This window comes from Ovis canadensis, chromosome 4 (genome assembly GCF_042477335.2).
Source record: "Ovis canadensis isolate MfBH-ARS-UI-01 breed Bighorn chromosome 4, ARS-UI_OviCan_v2, whole genome shotgun sequence".
Lineage (NCBI taxonomy): Eukaryota > Metazoa > Chordata > Mammalia > Artiodactyla > Bovidae > Ovis > Ovis canadensis.
The window spans coordinates 134,460,466-134,475,816 of NC_091248.1; the positions used below are offsets into that span (position 1 = coordinate 134,460,466).

Genomic DNA, 15,351 nt, shown 5'->3' on the forward strand with positions numbered 1-15,351 from the left:
CACCGTCACCACTAACAACACACACAAGCACAGCGGCACTGCCGTCGCGCGCTGTGCTCACCGAGTGCACACCGGGCGGCCTCGGCCTTGGCCTGCTCGTCCTGAAAGGCTACAGCTGCTCCTGCCATGACCCCACAGACCTGCCTGGATCTTCTGAACTGTTAGCTGCTCTGGAAACTGAATCCCCAAAGACACTTCAAAAACAGAAAAATACACCCGTTATTGTGTCTACAGGCTCAATAACGGGGTATTTAAGGGAGTATTAAAAGCAAACAAAATGGTTGTGAACAGAATATGTCATGAAAACCAGGATCACAGTCCCTACTCAGAGCCCGCCTGCCTGCTCTGCTCTGCGAGGACGCTCACCTGCAGGCGTGCACGACCACCACCAGCTTGTTCCTCTGCGAGCTGTGCCGGATGGTCAGCTGGATCTGCCCCAAGGGGGACTGTCCCAGGGTGGTTCCGCTGGGGAAACACAGCGGAGAGTGAGCTCTACAGATGGCTCAGAGGTTGTGAGCACATTCCTTCCCTCACATGAGGAGGTGGCAAACCGACGAAGGGGAACCCTGTCTAAACTTCTGGGCCCAAATGGACCAGCAGGATTCACATTCCACTCAAGGGTTCAATATAGCCCAATTCCTAAAAGCTGGGGCCCAAAGTAAATCAAGACAGGGGCTCTCCTTACAGACATCAACTCTCTGTCTTCCTGAGGCTCTGTCTACCCGGGCACTGCCCGAATCTGCGCTCCTTTCTCAGAGCCCCCGGCCCCAGCCTCGAGGGTCATCTGATGAGGTCATAGCCTCGGCCTGTCTCAGGCTGAAGCACAGAGCTCGCGGGCGGAGGGGTGCTCTCTCTGTACCACCTGGCCCACCTCACACTAAGCGTAGCAGGGCAGCAGAGGAAGCTGCTTCAAAAGGCAAGTCTCTCTTCCTGCCAAGAGGAAAAGGCTCACATCTGAGGCTCAGGGTAACCACAGACTCTGTCCTTATCTAAGGGAGCCATGGACACACCTGTGACAAATGGGCGTGAGTAGGAAATCCACACAAACATCCCCAGACAAAGCGCTGGGTGGTGCAGCGGGTGTGAACCCAGCATGAAAGAGCAGGGCTGTCCTCAACAACAAACACGCCCCAGCAGGCCTTTCCGTGACCCGGGCTAAGGTCCAACAGGTCCGCTCTAGATGCTGCCTTCCTGACCTGAGGATCACCCCACTGTTCTTAATTTAAGCTTTAAGTGAGCCAAACACGAGGCACCAGAAAACAGCAGGTTTACTCTGAAAGCCAGAGGCTCAGGCAGCAAAAGGGCCACACTGCCTGAAACCGTCTGGTTAAGACTGCATTCCCCCCCAGAGCCCCGGGGGCCCGCGTCAATTCTGCAAGAGCGAGGGCACGTCTAGTTACTTCTCAAGCTGCCGCAGCCTCTGCTGCAGCTCCTGTGTGGCGATGGGCAGCGAGATGTCTGAGGCGATGCTTGGGGTGGGCTCCTTGACAGAGATGTGGCTGGGGGAGCCGGCGGGGCCCGCCTGGAGGCTGGAAGAGCTCCGGCCGAGGTCCCTTGGGCCCTGCAGGCCGGCCTCTGCAGGCAAGCCTTGCTCCTCCATGCCAGGCCTCTCACCGCCCCCGGCGACCGGCGTGGATGGGGCCATGCCGCTGTCACCCGAGCCCGGCGACGCAGACATCTGAGGCCTGGCAGAGACTTTCCTCCCTTCCTTGGACACAGAGGGCCGTTTCACTTGAGCTGAGTGCTGGTGGTCCGGAGGCCTCTCCTGCGTCTCACGGTGGAGCACCTCGGGGTGGAAACAGACCCAGGATGAAAACCGCTGATGCCGGCCACAGGCTCACGCGCAAACAGCTTTAGGGACCCTCATTTGCAAAGTTTCTTTAAACCCTGCACAAAACATTCAAAGCATCCGACCTGTTTAGCTATCCTACCACATCACAGGAAGTGTGAAACAGGAGTGTGCCCGTCACTCAACAGTGCAAGCACTCTGGCCTCTGCTGGCAGCCACTCTTGGCACGGTGGTGGCAGCTTTGTGGAGGAAGAGCCCAGGTCATAACTCCTCCTCCACAGACCCCCATCCCACCATCTTACAAGTGATCACGGAAAGAGAGGCTGCCAGACTCTGAGGGTCGACGTGCAAGCAGCCCCACCCCGCATGCTCCTTCCATACCTGCTGTGTGTGTGCACACATCCCCTGAGCAGCCTACACGTGAACCCCTGGCATCGGGGGTCATCTCGGCAGCCTGAAGCCTCTCCCCAAGTAAAGCTGCAGCCAACAGCCCCAGTGCTATGCTGGCCCCAGGAGCTGGGCTTCCAGACATAGAGCTCTATGATTCGCCACTGGAGACACTGTGGTCCCACCTGGAGGGGCTGTGACCAGGCCCAAGGAGACTGCTTCTACCACACCCTCCACAGACTACTAAATTTTTTAAGAAGTTGGTTCTTCATTTAAATTTGCATTTTAAAAATTGGAGAGTTTTAGCACTTTCCCATATGTTTGCCAGTTTTATTTTCAGCATTTCCTTAGGTACTTACAAATGAATCATTGTCTATTTTGGACAGAATTTGTCTTTCCTGTAATCTCTACCATCTTACAGTTTTATTAAATTCTCCCTTCTGAACGACTTTGAAAATTTAACAATAGCAGAAAACTTTATTGATCCAGACAGCAATACTTTCTGGGCCAAAGGATAAAAAAAAACCAGACTGGCTGGACTCATCTGAAAGTGTGAGGAACTGGCTCCGGCCTGCTCAACAGCCAGGAAACACCGCTGCCATCAGCGTCTGAGCACAAGCCTTGGTCACAGCTCCCCTGAACTACACAGCCCTCAGCAATCGTCTGCACACTCCCCCCCGCCCTGCGTCTGGCACTGTGACCGTGTCCACCCGGGACCCTTCCCCCAACCACTCTGGACACTCAGTACCCTGAGCGCGAGCTTCATCTTCAGAGAGCTGTTGGGACCTGAGTTGCTGAGCTGGAACCGCTGGCTCAGGGTCATGTCCTCGCGGGCGAGCAGCTGGCTGAGCGGGATTCTGAGGTTCCCCAGGGAGCACTGGTGCTGCTCATCGCGCACCTGCCAACACACAGAGCGCTCAGCGTGGAGACAGAGACAGGACACGCAGGGGGCCCAAAACCTGGGTGTCAAAGACACAGCTCAGCCTCCCCTTCTCAGCCATGTGTCCATAAATGGAGCAGGAGGAAAGCTCCTCAGGGAAACCCAACACTGTATCAAGTGGAGCTACAGGGCACCCAGTGTCACAGGGCCGCCATCTCCTCCTCACAGGCATACTGAGAATAAGAGATGGAAAGTCTCGTCCAAAGAATCTGCTGCAAGAGCCCTGAGCCGGAGGCAGCAGTCCATGCAGACCCGGAGCTCAGAGAGAAGCGTCTTAAGTCCTGTGGGAATGGTGACGACACATCTTCCTAGTGCTATGCCAAGTCTCTGCTGGGTAAACGTGGACACTTACTTATGGAGAAGACACATTTCTAAGTTTCTTTTACGCTTTCTATTCAGAATCCACAGTACCTGCTTTAAAGGTGTGGCAATATCTGGCTGCTGAATAATAACTTTCAGCTTCACCTCTACAACAGGAGCTATTCCTGTTAGACTGTCACGCTGCAGACCGTTTAAACAGAAAGAGTGAGAACTTTGATGGTTTCATAGGCTACACAAAAACGACCAAATGAGCTAACTACACATGAAAACCTAAAAGCCTCATTGCTTACTTTTTAAACTGTAAACACAAAAGCATTTTAGAATGAAATAACTAAGTTTACAGAACTTGAAAAGTTATTGTTGTAAATTCAAGGTCCAGTTACTATCAATTATTTTGTGAGTGGGCTTCCCAGGTGGCTCAGTAGGTAAAGAACCTGCCTGGAATGCAGGAGACAGGTTCAATCCCTGGGATGCAGTGCAAAAATTATCTTTTAAAATTATTATCCCATCTTATTCTTTTTCTTAAATTGAAGTACAGTTTGTAACATTAGTTTTAGGTGTACGAACGTGATTGAATAATTTTACAGACTAGACTCCATTTAAAGTCATCACAAAATAATGGCTCTGTTTCTCTGCGTTGCACCACACACCTTTATTCTTATTTATGATGCAAAAATTCTTAATACAATTTTAGCAAATTAAATTGAGTATGTAAAAAGGATACTACATCACAAGTAAGCGGGGTTATTCCCCCAAAAAGGTTTGCTTGCAAGGCTTTCTAATGTTAAATCTTGAAAATCAATAGAGGTTTATAAAATTTAAGATTTGAAAATCAGTACTGCATTTCACCATGTTTACGAACTTCAAAAGGAAAAACCACATGATCATCTCAAACATCATAGAAAAGTCTTTGACAATATTCAACATCCACTCATGACAAAAACCTATAGCAAACCAGCAGAAGTAGAAAGAAACTTCCTCCAACATCAGACTTAGCAACAGGGAGATATCCAAGCTGTGCCTCAGGACCTGAAGGAGGCAGAGGTGTCCACTCGGGCCGAGGCCGGGCGGGCAGTGAGGCAAGGGAGGAAGGGAGGTGCCTGACTGGGAGCAGGCAGCATGCAGCAGCGCCCGGGGCGCCCGCGCAGCAAGGCTGATAGCGCCGTCAACATGCAAACGCCAGCTGCAGCTCTAGACACCAGGAACAATCAGCCAGAAGGTGAAGACTGAAAACCCCTCCCGCCCTGCTGCTCACACGCGCAGCAGGGACACGTCTGGTGGGTCCGTGGTGGCAGTTCTCTGCGTGCTGTGTGACGTGGGGATATAAACACATCTATGTAAACATGCGAATAAATTACCTCCACTTCGAGCTCCTGGCGCTTGGGATTGTGAATGAAGAAGGTGAAATTTTCCTCCCACACAGGTTCGTTGGTTTTGTACCGAATCTGAAATAAATATCCTGAATCAGCTCTAGGATGTCTTCTGTGGACAAGTGCAGCCAGCACCGTGTATGGAAGCTGAGATGACACCTGTTTTCTGGGCTGTGCTGTGCTTAGCCATGTCTGACTCTTTGCGACCCCATGGACTGTAGCCTGCCAGGCTCCTCAGTCCTTGGGGATTCTTCAGGCAAGAACACTGGAGTGGGTCGCCTACCCCTTCTCCAGCTGGGCTGTGCTGCTAGGCATCAACTATGCAAGCTGCCGTGTGTCAGGGGGATGACCGCCAGCAGCTCCCAGCCCAGGTCCCGGCCCCGCCACAGCGCGTCATCTGCATGGACAGCCCCCACTCCCCTGGCCTGTGGAGTGCTGCTTGTCAGGAAGTTTCTTAAATTAATGGTTAGCAGCCAAAAAAAGGGAGGAATTCCCAAAATGTTTCCCGAAGGTAGCACATGTTATAGCAACAGCAATGTCTTCTATTCAATTCTCATTTCTTGAATTTTAAGTACACCGTTGTCTTTTAAACAAAATATTAGTAGTGCATTCAAAGGAAACTGAGAAGTTTGTCCCATGTCATCTACCCATGAAATCAAGCAAAAACATAATTAACAAATTCATGTCTTTTTCATGTTATTTTTAAGTGAATATATTTTATTCCAAATTAAGTAACTGATTATCAAATGATTGATTTGAGAATACAAAACAAAGACATGGAAGCCAACAGTCTCAATACCTGCACCCTCCCCTCCTCAACGGAGCCTGTGGCAGGAAGGTCGCAGGGGCAGTCAGAGCGTCACCGCCTTACCTTGCTCTCCTGGGCCGTGTGACCAACGGACATTTGGACGAGAGGGTTTGGGTTGCTGTTTACCTTCTTCCCAGACTATCCGAAAAGAGAAAATAGATAAAATCAATAAGCATGTCTTAAAATAGGGATTACTAAAGATGGAATTACTGCTTATATTAACAGTCATTTCTATTTACTTCTGATACTTCAGCTACAGGGAGTGTCTAGACACGATTTAAGTGGAAAACAATTCATTGCTAAGCACCCCCCAAAGCCATAACTGTATCTACATAAAGCAATGAAACTTGTATTTGCAAACAATTTTAAAACGTTAAGGTATTTTACGTTGAAAGCAAGCAACCCTGGAAAAGTGGAATCTTCTGAAAACCTTTCACGTTAATTCCAGCTCTGAAAACTCAGGTAACGAACTGAACCAAGTGAGACAAATGGAAGGAGAAGCACAGGAAGGACAGGTGTGAGAGCCTGCGGTTCAGAACAGGCTTTTTGGTTGGAATCTTAAAAACACTAACGTGTCAGAGGCATGTTTCTACATTTTTAATTTAGTATCTTCTGCTTGAACATGTAGCAATCTTCAAATCTTGCTTACCAGCTGCTAAGTAATTTTGACTGGAAGAACAGACATCAATCTGAATTGCATTTAAGCGGATACAAATGCAATGAGAAACATTCAGGAATAAGCTAAAATGGTAAGAAGCATACTTTAGTACAGACAGCTGACAGAAGAGAACACGGTAAAATGCAACATATGAGGTTTATTTGTAACTTAGCCCCACAAGACGATGCAGTTAAATATTTGTGTTAGTGGAAATTAGAAGAAAGTCACAAAGTGTTTTTAAGTTAAGTAATTTTAGAGTCAATCCTCAACACTGCAGCAATGACAGATGTGAAATTTATGATTATTAGAATAAAATATTACTAGCCCGAACCTACTGTGATAATCTAGTTTCTGGTTCAGCTTTCTGATGTGAATTAATTCTGCAAAATGAAATAAACACTGTTAAAAAAAAAACCAAGGCTACAGACTACTTCGGGAGAATACTGATCTCCCCTAAATCCACTCCTCCTTCCCTTAATGTGAGAGCCCTGGGGCCGTAGCTGAGCACACATCCTGTGGGACAGGGATACTGTTTCTGAATCTCCCTGGGGGAGGCGTGGCCCCATAGAGGTCTCGGGGTCTTGCCTTTGCTGTGTGCCCCTTTTGGCTGGAGGCATGGAGCACCACAAGCCACAAGTCAGCATTCGGTGGCATCCAAGGGAAATACACTCCTGTCTCACTTACGCTACTGCTACTTTTGTGTCTTTGATACTGAAGCTAACTTTACACACTTAATTAGTCTCTGAAAAAGTAGCCATTCGTCCCTATTTACTGTAGCTTATCAACTTAAATACATTCCCCCGGCCCCTCGTCTAAACACTCTAACATGTCTGAAAACAAAATGAAACTTACAATGGATGACTTTAAGTGCCTGCTTTGGGGCAGATCTATAGCAGAGTGGCAGCTATCACTGCCTTCCCCAATTTATTTTGCTTATATCTTCCTTTTATGTGTGTGTGTGTGAATGGCATCCTAAAAAATGTTTATCCTAAGTCTAAAACTTCTTTCAGTAAGTGTAAGATAAATGCTATCAAACCTTAACTGGCACCTTATTTTCTTTCTTTGTTGTTGTTGTTATTTAGTTACCAAGTTGTGTCCGACTCATTTGTAACCCCATGGACTGTAGCCTGCCAGGCTCCTCTGCCCATGGGATTTTCCAGGCACGAATACTGGAATGGGTTGCCATTTCCTTCTCCAGGGGATCTTCCTGACCCAGGGAATCAAACTGCAGTCTCCTGTGTTGGCAAGTTGGCTTTTACCACTGGGCCAGGAAGGAAGCCCCTGGGTTCTTTCTCAGTCACATACAGAATAACGGTGTTGAGTCATCCCTCGGTATCTGCTGGGGCTTGGTTCCAAGACCCCGTCAGGATGCCAAATCCAAAGATGCTCAGATTTCACTTATGAAATGACCTAGTATTATCCTCTGTATAATTTACGTCGTCTCCAGATTATATGCAATACCTAATAAAGTGTGTAAATGCTATGTAAATAGCTGTAAACACAATGTAAATGCTGCTATTTGGAGCTTTCTGTAGATTTTTCCAGGGTATTTTCGATCCTAGATTGAACTTGTGGATACAAAATCCGCAGATACCGAGGGCTGACTGTCCTGAAATGGATGATATTCTGGATGCTATGAAAAAAGGTTACATCAGTGACTAAGTCTTATATCAGGACGCAATATTCAAAATGCTTCAGCACCAGACAGACACACAGGGTATAGTGAAAACAGGAGTTTTTAAAGTCAGACTATCTTAAATCTAAATCTTAGCTTTTCTCTACTTGATTACTAAGATCTACATGTATTTCATTTATTTGAACCTCAGTTTTCATGGGCGTAAAACCATTTCCAGAACCGAGTTGTTAGGCTTAAATAAGGTAACACAATAGCAATTAAAAATATACGGGTTCTGCTAGCGACACTGGGCACTTTAAATGCACAATCTCAGTTAACAAACTCGGCACTCCCACAGGGGTGAGAACGTCAGCTCCGCTCCGCTCCGAGGAGCAAAGCAGGGAGGCCTCTGCTGCCTACTGCAGGGCCCACTGACGAGCGGCTGGCTGTGCAGGGGTTCAAGCCCTGCAAGTCTAGTCTACCTGGAGAGCCTTCATTCTAGCCATCACGCTCTGCAGGTCAATAATCTTCCCTTACCAAAGAAGCGGTGAGCCAAGGCTGTGGAGATGTTCCTTCCCAGCGTTCTGGTGAGGAAATGCCCCACTAACCAACTACTACTCCAAAGGAGATCCACCTCCCCTCCTCAGTGGAGTGTGCTAAGGGCTTTCTAAATCCTGTATCAACGCAGAATGCTAGTCTTCCTCTTTTGAAGTTTAACTTATTCTTCTGGATGAAACTGATCAAAACCCACCGTCGATTCCTTTGCATAGAATTAAAAGAACTACACTGAACTCCTCCCGCATTCCCCTAAATATTTAAGCTTAAAATAAGGCCTCAAAGAAATCAGAAAAAAATAGTAAAACATTTTTAATTTAGCAAGAAAATACATGTGCATGTCGTTTTAAGAAGTGGAGCTTAGTTTTCAATAAACCTCATTCAATGAGATTTACAGCTTCTTGAAAGATCTGCCACCCAGCGAGCAGCACCAAAAGCCCGAGGCCACCGACCCAGAGACGGCCCTGGTGTGGCATATTGGAAGAGGCGATTTTTTAATGGGAAGCCACAGTGCACTGGGCACACATTCTAATCATAGTCTAAAATCGGTTACGATTTTAAACAGAACTTCCATCTTACCATTTTCACAAACTCAAATCCAATTAAAGTACAGATGATTTAAAAGCATCTTAGACACTGCTGCCTAAGGCCAACAGGACAAAAGTCTAATTGACCACATTGATATCTTACAAATTTATCATCAAAGTTGATTTAAATTCTTCTAACTACTAAATTCTTTAACAATAAAAGTAGCCTCTCTTCAACCAAACAAGTAATTATTACTCTATTACTTTGTGAAGAATCTGTCAATAAACCTATATGGGTTAAAGCATCATCTCTTTCAATATGTTTTCATCAACTTTCGAAGGGAAAACTATTAGTTTACCTTTAAAGCTTTCTGAATTGCAGCCTTCTTCAAGACATCAGGGTTAAATTCTAATGGGTTACTCTTTCAAGTCAGAAGAAAATGAATATACCAAGGGTTAATAAACATGCAATGAGGAGTTTATGTTAAGGTTAATGACATGAAAACTTATGAGAACAAAAATTTTTTTAAACAAAACCCACAAAGAATTACACAAAGAAACAGTAAATATTAGCTGTAAAAGTATCTTTATGTCCAAGATTTTCTTAGACTAAACCTTTAATCTGTAAACATTAAAACAGATCAGCCTCTACATCACTGTTCTTTTACTCCCACCCCTCTCGTCTTTGGGATTTGAAAAATCCAAAAATGACACCTGAGGAAAAGGGTTCTGTTTGCTCTCCTTAGCTCGAACAAACCCTAGGATTTGTCCCTTGAAAAAAATCGTAACGTTTCAACCATAATTAAGCTGAAGGTTTCATCTAAAGTACAAATCAATGGGCCAGAGACGCCCCAACTGCTCTCCAGCCAATCATATCCTGGAAGAGCAAATGGTACCTTTCTTCCTTCTGAATTTTATCTTCTCATGAAAAAAACACCACAGCAAAGATGGGACCTGATCTGCCTCGTCCCCTCTACAAGCGAGCAACACAGAAGCGGATCAGACCATCTCAGAGGCTCCCCTCGCTTTAAAGGTGTGCTGTTCTGTTACTATCATTATCACGGGCTTCACGTCCTGCCTTCATTGGTTTAAACTCATCACTTCATTGCCCTCAAAAAGGCAAGCTGGAGTTGCTCTGCAAGAGCCTTAGAGGATTAACATTTAAGATGAGAGATTTTATCACCTGAGTTGGAATTAACTTCAAATAGAGTGTTATTCTTTATGAAGCACCCTGGAACAGTGGGTCCAGCAGATCCCCTTGGGGTGGGGCTGGGCCGGGCTGGGAACTGCAGCCCTGAGGCTGAGGAGAGCTGAGTGCAGACATCGAGAACCCATCCTGCAGCTAGCTCCCTCTCTACAGACATGACCTTACTGCATGCGTGTTACTCCAGCGTGCACCAGCTGACGTGATGCAAGGAGAGAGGCTCTGGTGTGGGCTAAGTGAGCAAGAGGAGCCATGTGAGGGCATGGGAGGCTGCCCAGGCCTGGGGCGAGACAGAGCTCGGTGGGGGCCCAGCGTGAAGCCTCTGGACATCACTGCCGGCACTGGGGCGACTCACCGCCAATAGTCACCTGCGCTGTTCCCAAGCGCGAGCTGAAATTACCTTTGACAGAGTGCGTAGGAGCACCTCGCCAAGGGCTCCACGTCACACAGCCAGCATCTCTGCAGGTGGAGTGGGCATCAGTGCAAACAGCACTCCTCCCAGACGGACTCCATAGACAGCACTATGGACTCACAGCCTGAGTGAAGCGGTGACAAGTTCACTTTATACGAGGATGGACTAGACAGGAGGGTGGAGAACTGGGCTCTGGGTTACACGGCTGAGTTCAGAGCATCCTGGCTCTGCGGCTTCCTAGAGGCAACCCTGGTCTCTAATCTCAGCACCTCATCGAAGAAGGGATCCCGCTGGCCTGAGACGCAATGAGCTCTGCACGCAGAGCCCTTGGAAAGTGCTCGGGAGATGCATGTGGTCACGGAGGCCTTTGTGGGTCAGAAAACACCCTCTTGTTCCTCTGGCCAGAGGAGGAGGTCCAAGTGCTGAGGCCACAGGATAAAGAGGCCCTTTCCAGCTTGGGAGCAAGGTCTGTGTGCTGAGGTTTCCAGACGGGACCAGGGGTGAAAGCACACTCATGGGGCTGAACAGGAGGAGTGTTTTGAGCAGCAGAAGGTACCAGAGTGTGGGGCTGGCAGCCACCCAAAACCTCCGCTGGAAATAGCAACAGGCTCAGCCATTGGGGATAGCTGACAAAGGGACAGATCTACAACATACTGAAAACCAGAGGGGGGAAGTGATCAATCTATCCAGATTCATTTTGCAGGACTTTTTGGTGACACCTATATATTTGAATCATCACGCAGAGTATGTGGTTTTGATAACTCAGGAGGAAAGTTAGTTTGGATAAATCAACACCTTAGCTAAATATAACAAAGCAATTAAAAAATTCCGACACAAGGTCAGAAGCATTTCCTATAAAAGGAGCAGCTACAGAAAACAGCAGCTATGCAGCCAGCTCGGCTGGCAGGGCAGCAGCTTCCAGCACAGGCCCCACTGGGACACTCCTGGGAGCGACCGGAAGCAGCAGCTAGAGGCACAACCGCCGCCTCCTGACCCCCCAACAGGAGGGGGCAGCAGCCCACCCGCCCTCGTTTGGCTTGACTGTCTCCATCCATTAAATGGGGCAAAATGCTGCTCCCCGCCCCTTTTTTAAAAAATAAGAATAAATTGAGTATGCATGCTAAAATAAAAATGAAACAAATGAACTTTAAGAATCTCACTAGCTATTGAGTTAAATCAATAATTAGTTTCTAGACTAAGGACTAAGCCATCGGCTTTCTCTGAGCCCGAAGCAAGGGAGACTAACTCTGCTAAAAGGACCAGAACAGTGCCAGGAGCCTAGGCTCGAGCACAGACTCAGGAGACACAGGGGTGAAACCACTTCCCAGACAAAGGCCAGAATGCTCAGCTACCCAACCCGGGAATTCTGGGAGCTCCTTAAAAGCAGCAAATCGTAAAGGCAACATACGCTCCTTCCCCCAGGAGCTCCGCGCACACGGGGGAGAAGGCGCATCTTCAGGCAGCAGTGAGCGTCTGTCTCACCACTGTTCCCGGGGCCTCGGGGCCTTTACGGAAAGCCAAGGTCTGATACCCCTTGTGTCTGGTCAGGAGGAGAAAGGAGATTTAAGGAAGATTTCTGAAAGCTTGCAAAGAAATATTTACATCTCACATTGAGATGAACCATAAGAAAATCCATTTTAATCATTACAGCTTCACTGTTTCCTCAGATGATTTTAAAAAATAATAATTTTCAGGGCCAGGAGCAGCGTCAGAGCCCAAGGCTCCTCCATGGCTCATCGGGCTGGTCCACCTTGGTATCAGGTGCAGTCACCAGTGTTAGTTAAAGCAGAGTTACGTTTCACAAGACAAGCACGAGAGCAGCACTCACAGGAACGGAAAGCATGCAAGACGGAAAGGCATGCGTGTCATTCCGGCACCGAGCAGACGGCACTAATCCCCAGTCCACATTCTAGCAGCCTCCACCAAACACAAGAAGGAAGAACACTGAGAACTCACAAATAGTGCTCTATAGACTGAGGCAGTATTTTCACAAAACACTAGTCCCGACGCTCGCCTCTCTTTTAAGTAGCCACACCCAAAGTTTCCCTCGTAGATACTCTTGGGAAAGTGGAAATGGGAGGAGAAAGCAAAGAATGGTGGGTTGTGGTCAATGGAGGCACAGAAGCACTAAACCCAGGATGCAACAGGCAGAGTCAGAGAGCCGCACGGAGACGCGGGGGCGCCGCACACCCCCGTCCCAGCAGGCCCACGGGTGGGGCTGCTCAAGACCTCTGCCTCTGATGGCCAGAGCACACTTCATGCACAGAGTGGCCTTCCAACAGCAGGCTGATACATTCACGTTCCTTTCTGTCTCTCGCTTACGTGACACCATTCCGTTTTAATTTAATGTGACAAAACACACAGTTCTCAAGAGAAGCCCCTTGGCCACTCCTTCCCTCTATTCTAAAACATACAGCAAACTCAGTCCCATCAGGCACTATAAAAGACTTCAAAACTTAAACTGTGTTTGAAAACAAAAAGTTCTACCGTACAAGTAATTCTGCAGAAAGGTTAAACCTTCACTGAAAGAAAGGGTACAATTATACACATTTATAAACACAGTTAACATCTTTGCAAAATGAAAAAAACAGATGATCAATCAGATTTTAATTGTTAAAAATTTAAATAAAACAGAGATGCACGAAATACATCAAGTCTGCTTTTGAGCAAAGCTAAATAATGTACCATTTAAACCCTGGAGAAGTGCTGAACAGAATTAGGGTGTGCGTTTCATGAGGTAAAGGGACAGGGCGGGGTGACCACGGTCAGGAGGGACGCCTAGGCACGCACCCGCAACAAGGATGCACGCAGGGGGCACACACGGGGCCCTCAGGTGACTGGGCACCGACTACCAGGCCGTCTCAGGAGGAAACGCCCTGCCTCTGGAGACAGCAGTCTTTAACAAAGCTGGCCTCCAGCACGATGGAATGGAGCAGACAGGCCATCTGTTGAACAGGCAGACGGGCTCTAAAACATGCTGTTGCAGCGGTGAACTCTGATGACAAGCCAGTGCCCTCAGCGTGGAGGCAGCGCCACAGCAGGGCTGGCTCGCTCGCCTCCTCCTCTCCAAGCGCTGGCACCATCTGTGAAACTGTCCTCCACGGAGCGTGCTCGGGGCTAGAAGCCGTGCGCAGGGCATCCCTGCCTCCATGTGGCCCCTCACCCCGCTGTGCCACAGCCGGGGGGATGCCAAAGGGATTCGATTTTCATCTTCAGGCATGAATTTCAGTAATCAGCACTTTCCCACAGGGTATTTTCCTTCCTAACTACTAACTGCATTCTTTTCCTGTGTACTAAAACACGTCAGTGACTTCTGACCACCCTGGGTAAGCCAGGAAGATGGAAAGTAACACTACATTCATGAAGGGAGTGCAGCTGTACCCCTCTCCACCGCTGCTCTCCTGGGCTGCAGGGAAGGGAAAGCACAGTAACGCGCACAGAGCACATGGCTAAACCCAGCAGGAGCCGCTGCCAGAAGCCAGCACCTACCGGAAGGTTCCGGGCCGAGTCCAGGTACAAGATGAGCAGCGAGGAGGACAGCCCGTCATCGGCTTGGTCTTTGTCAGCTCTGATGTCTGTCAGCACCTACAGCGGAAGGGAAAAGCCTCAGCAGCTGGGTTTCCAAGCTTCCTGTTTCTATCTAATTGTGCCTACACTGCTCAAGAAAACAAGGAAGATGGAAAAATAAGCATCCCATATACGCAGCACAGAGAATGAACACGACGAGACTCCGCTCAGATCACCATGCTCAGGCGACCTGAGGCTCCCCAAGCCCCCGAAGGGCACCCGAGCAGGAGACCCAAGGCCTCCCAGAGCCTGTGGACGCCTGCAAACCCCCGCTGGCTCTAATCTGCGCCGACACCACCACGGCGACGCACAGCACGAGAGTCAGGTTACTGCTCCGAGTTTGTGAGTGAGCAGCAGCAGTTTCCGGCACTAATCTTAGGGCCAGGACTGCGGGCTGCCGGGGGCCCCTCCAGCACCTGCTCAAGGTTCGACGCGTCAGGCATGAGCGTGAGCCACTCCAGCTTCAAGTGCAGCTTGCCTCTGGGCACCTCGTCCAGGGTGAACCACTGCGGAGAAAGTGAGAGTGGTCAGCCAAAGCCCTCCTGGACCAGACACGCGAGATGAGCAGTCTCTACAAACCCAGAAGTCCTGCCACTTTTAGCTCCAGGCCTGAGAACGAGCGGCTGGCCCCAGAAGCTGACAGCAGGGGCCGCTCTGTGTGTTAACGCACTGACTCCCAATGCCATCCCTGTCTGACATGCAAGGACTCAAATGTCCTCTCGTACCACCCAGCACTACCAGGATTCTACATATGGACATCCATAGAATTTAGGGGCCAAGAAAAAATATAACATTGATCCCAAGCACTGAGTTCCAGTATCAGACATGCTAACAAGTGTGCTTTTCCTCATGACTATGTAACAATAATCAGTTTACACTTGTTTCAGCTTAAAAGCCACCAAGCTGTTAACTGAGGACGGTGCTCAAACCCTCGGCGTTAGGCGAGACGCCCGAGTGCAGGGCGTGTCTGGGAGGACCCATGCAGCACACGGCACGCAGCAGGGCCGCTGCAGACGCCTGTCCAGGGTGTGCTGTGTGTGGCTGAGCGCGGCGCTCACAGGGACTTGCTTAACTGTGCCTTACTTATCCAAACCTTACCCATCTTTTAGCAGCCATCACAAACTTGCCTTTTTATCCTTTTTATGCTGATAGCAGCACCTTGCTTGAAGCAGTGTCTGCGGCTGGCAGTTCATGATGC

The 15,351-nt window shown here is 48.5% G+C and overlaps 1 protein-coding gene across 6 annotated transcripts in view; it reads right to left on the minus strand.

The window, feature by feature from the left end:
* The window catches only part of ESYT2 (extended synaptotagmin 2), an 85,272-nt gene that overhangs the window by 6,270 nt on the left and 63,651 nt on the right, over nt 1-15,351 (minus strand). For 3 of the 6 annotated variants that reach the window (XM_069587262.1, XM_069587264.1, XM_069587266.1), the window contains exons 12-19: nt 14,570-14,659; nt 14,076-14,171; nt 9,330-9,392; nt 5,679-5,753; nt 4,796-4,882; nt 2,925-3,074; nt 1,401-1,786; nt 367-465 (exon numbers count right to left, since the gene is read on the minus strand). In XM_069587262.1, coding sequence (XP_069443363.1) covers nt 367-465; nt 1,401-1,786; nt 2,925-3,074; nt 4,796-4,882; nt 5,679-5,753; nt 9,330-9,392; nt 14,076-14,171; nt 14,570-14,659 — 1,046 coding nt within the window. The remainder of the gene's footprint in view (nt 1-366; nt 466-1,400; nt 1,787-2,924; nt 3,075-4,795; nt 4,883-5,678; nt 5,754-9,329; nt 9,393-14,075; nt 14,172-14,569; nt 14,660-15,351) is intronic. The other 3 variants (XM_069587263.1, XM_069587265.1, XM_069587267.1) reach the window with 1 other exon arrangement.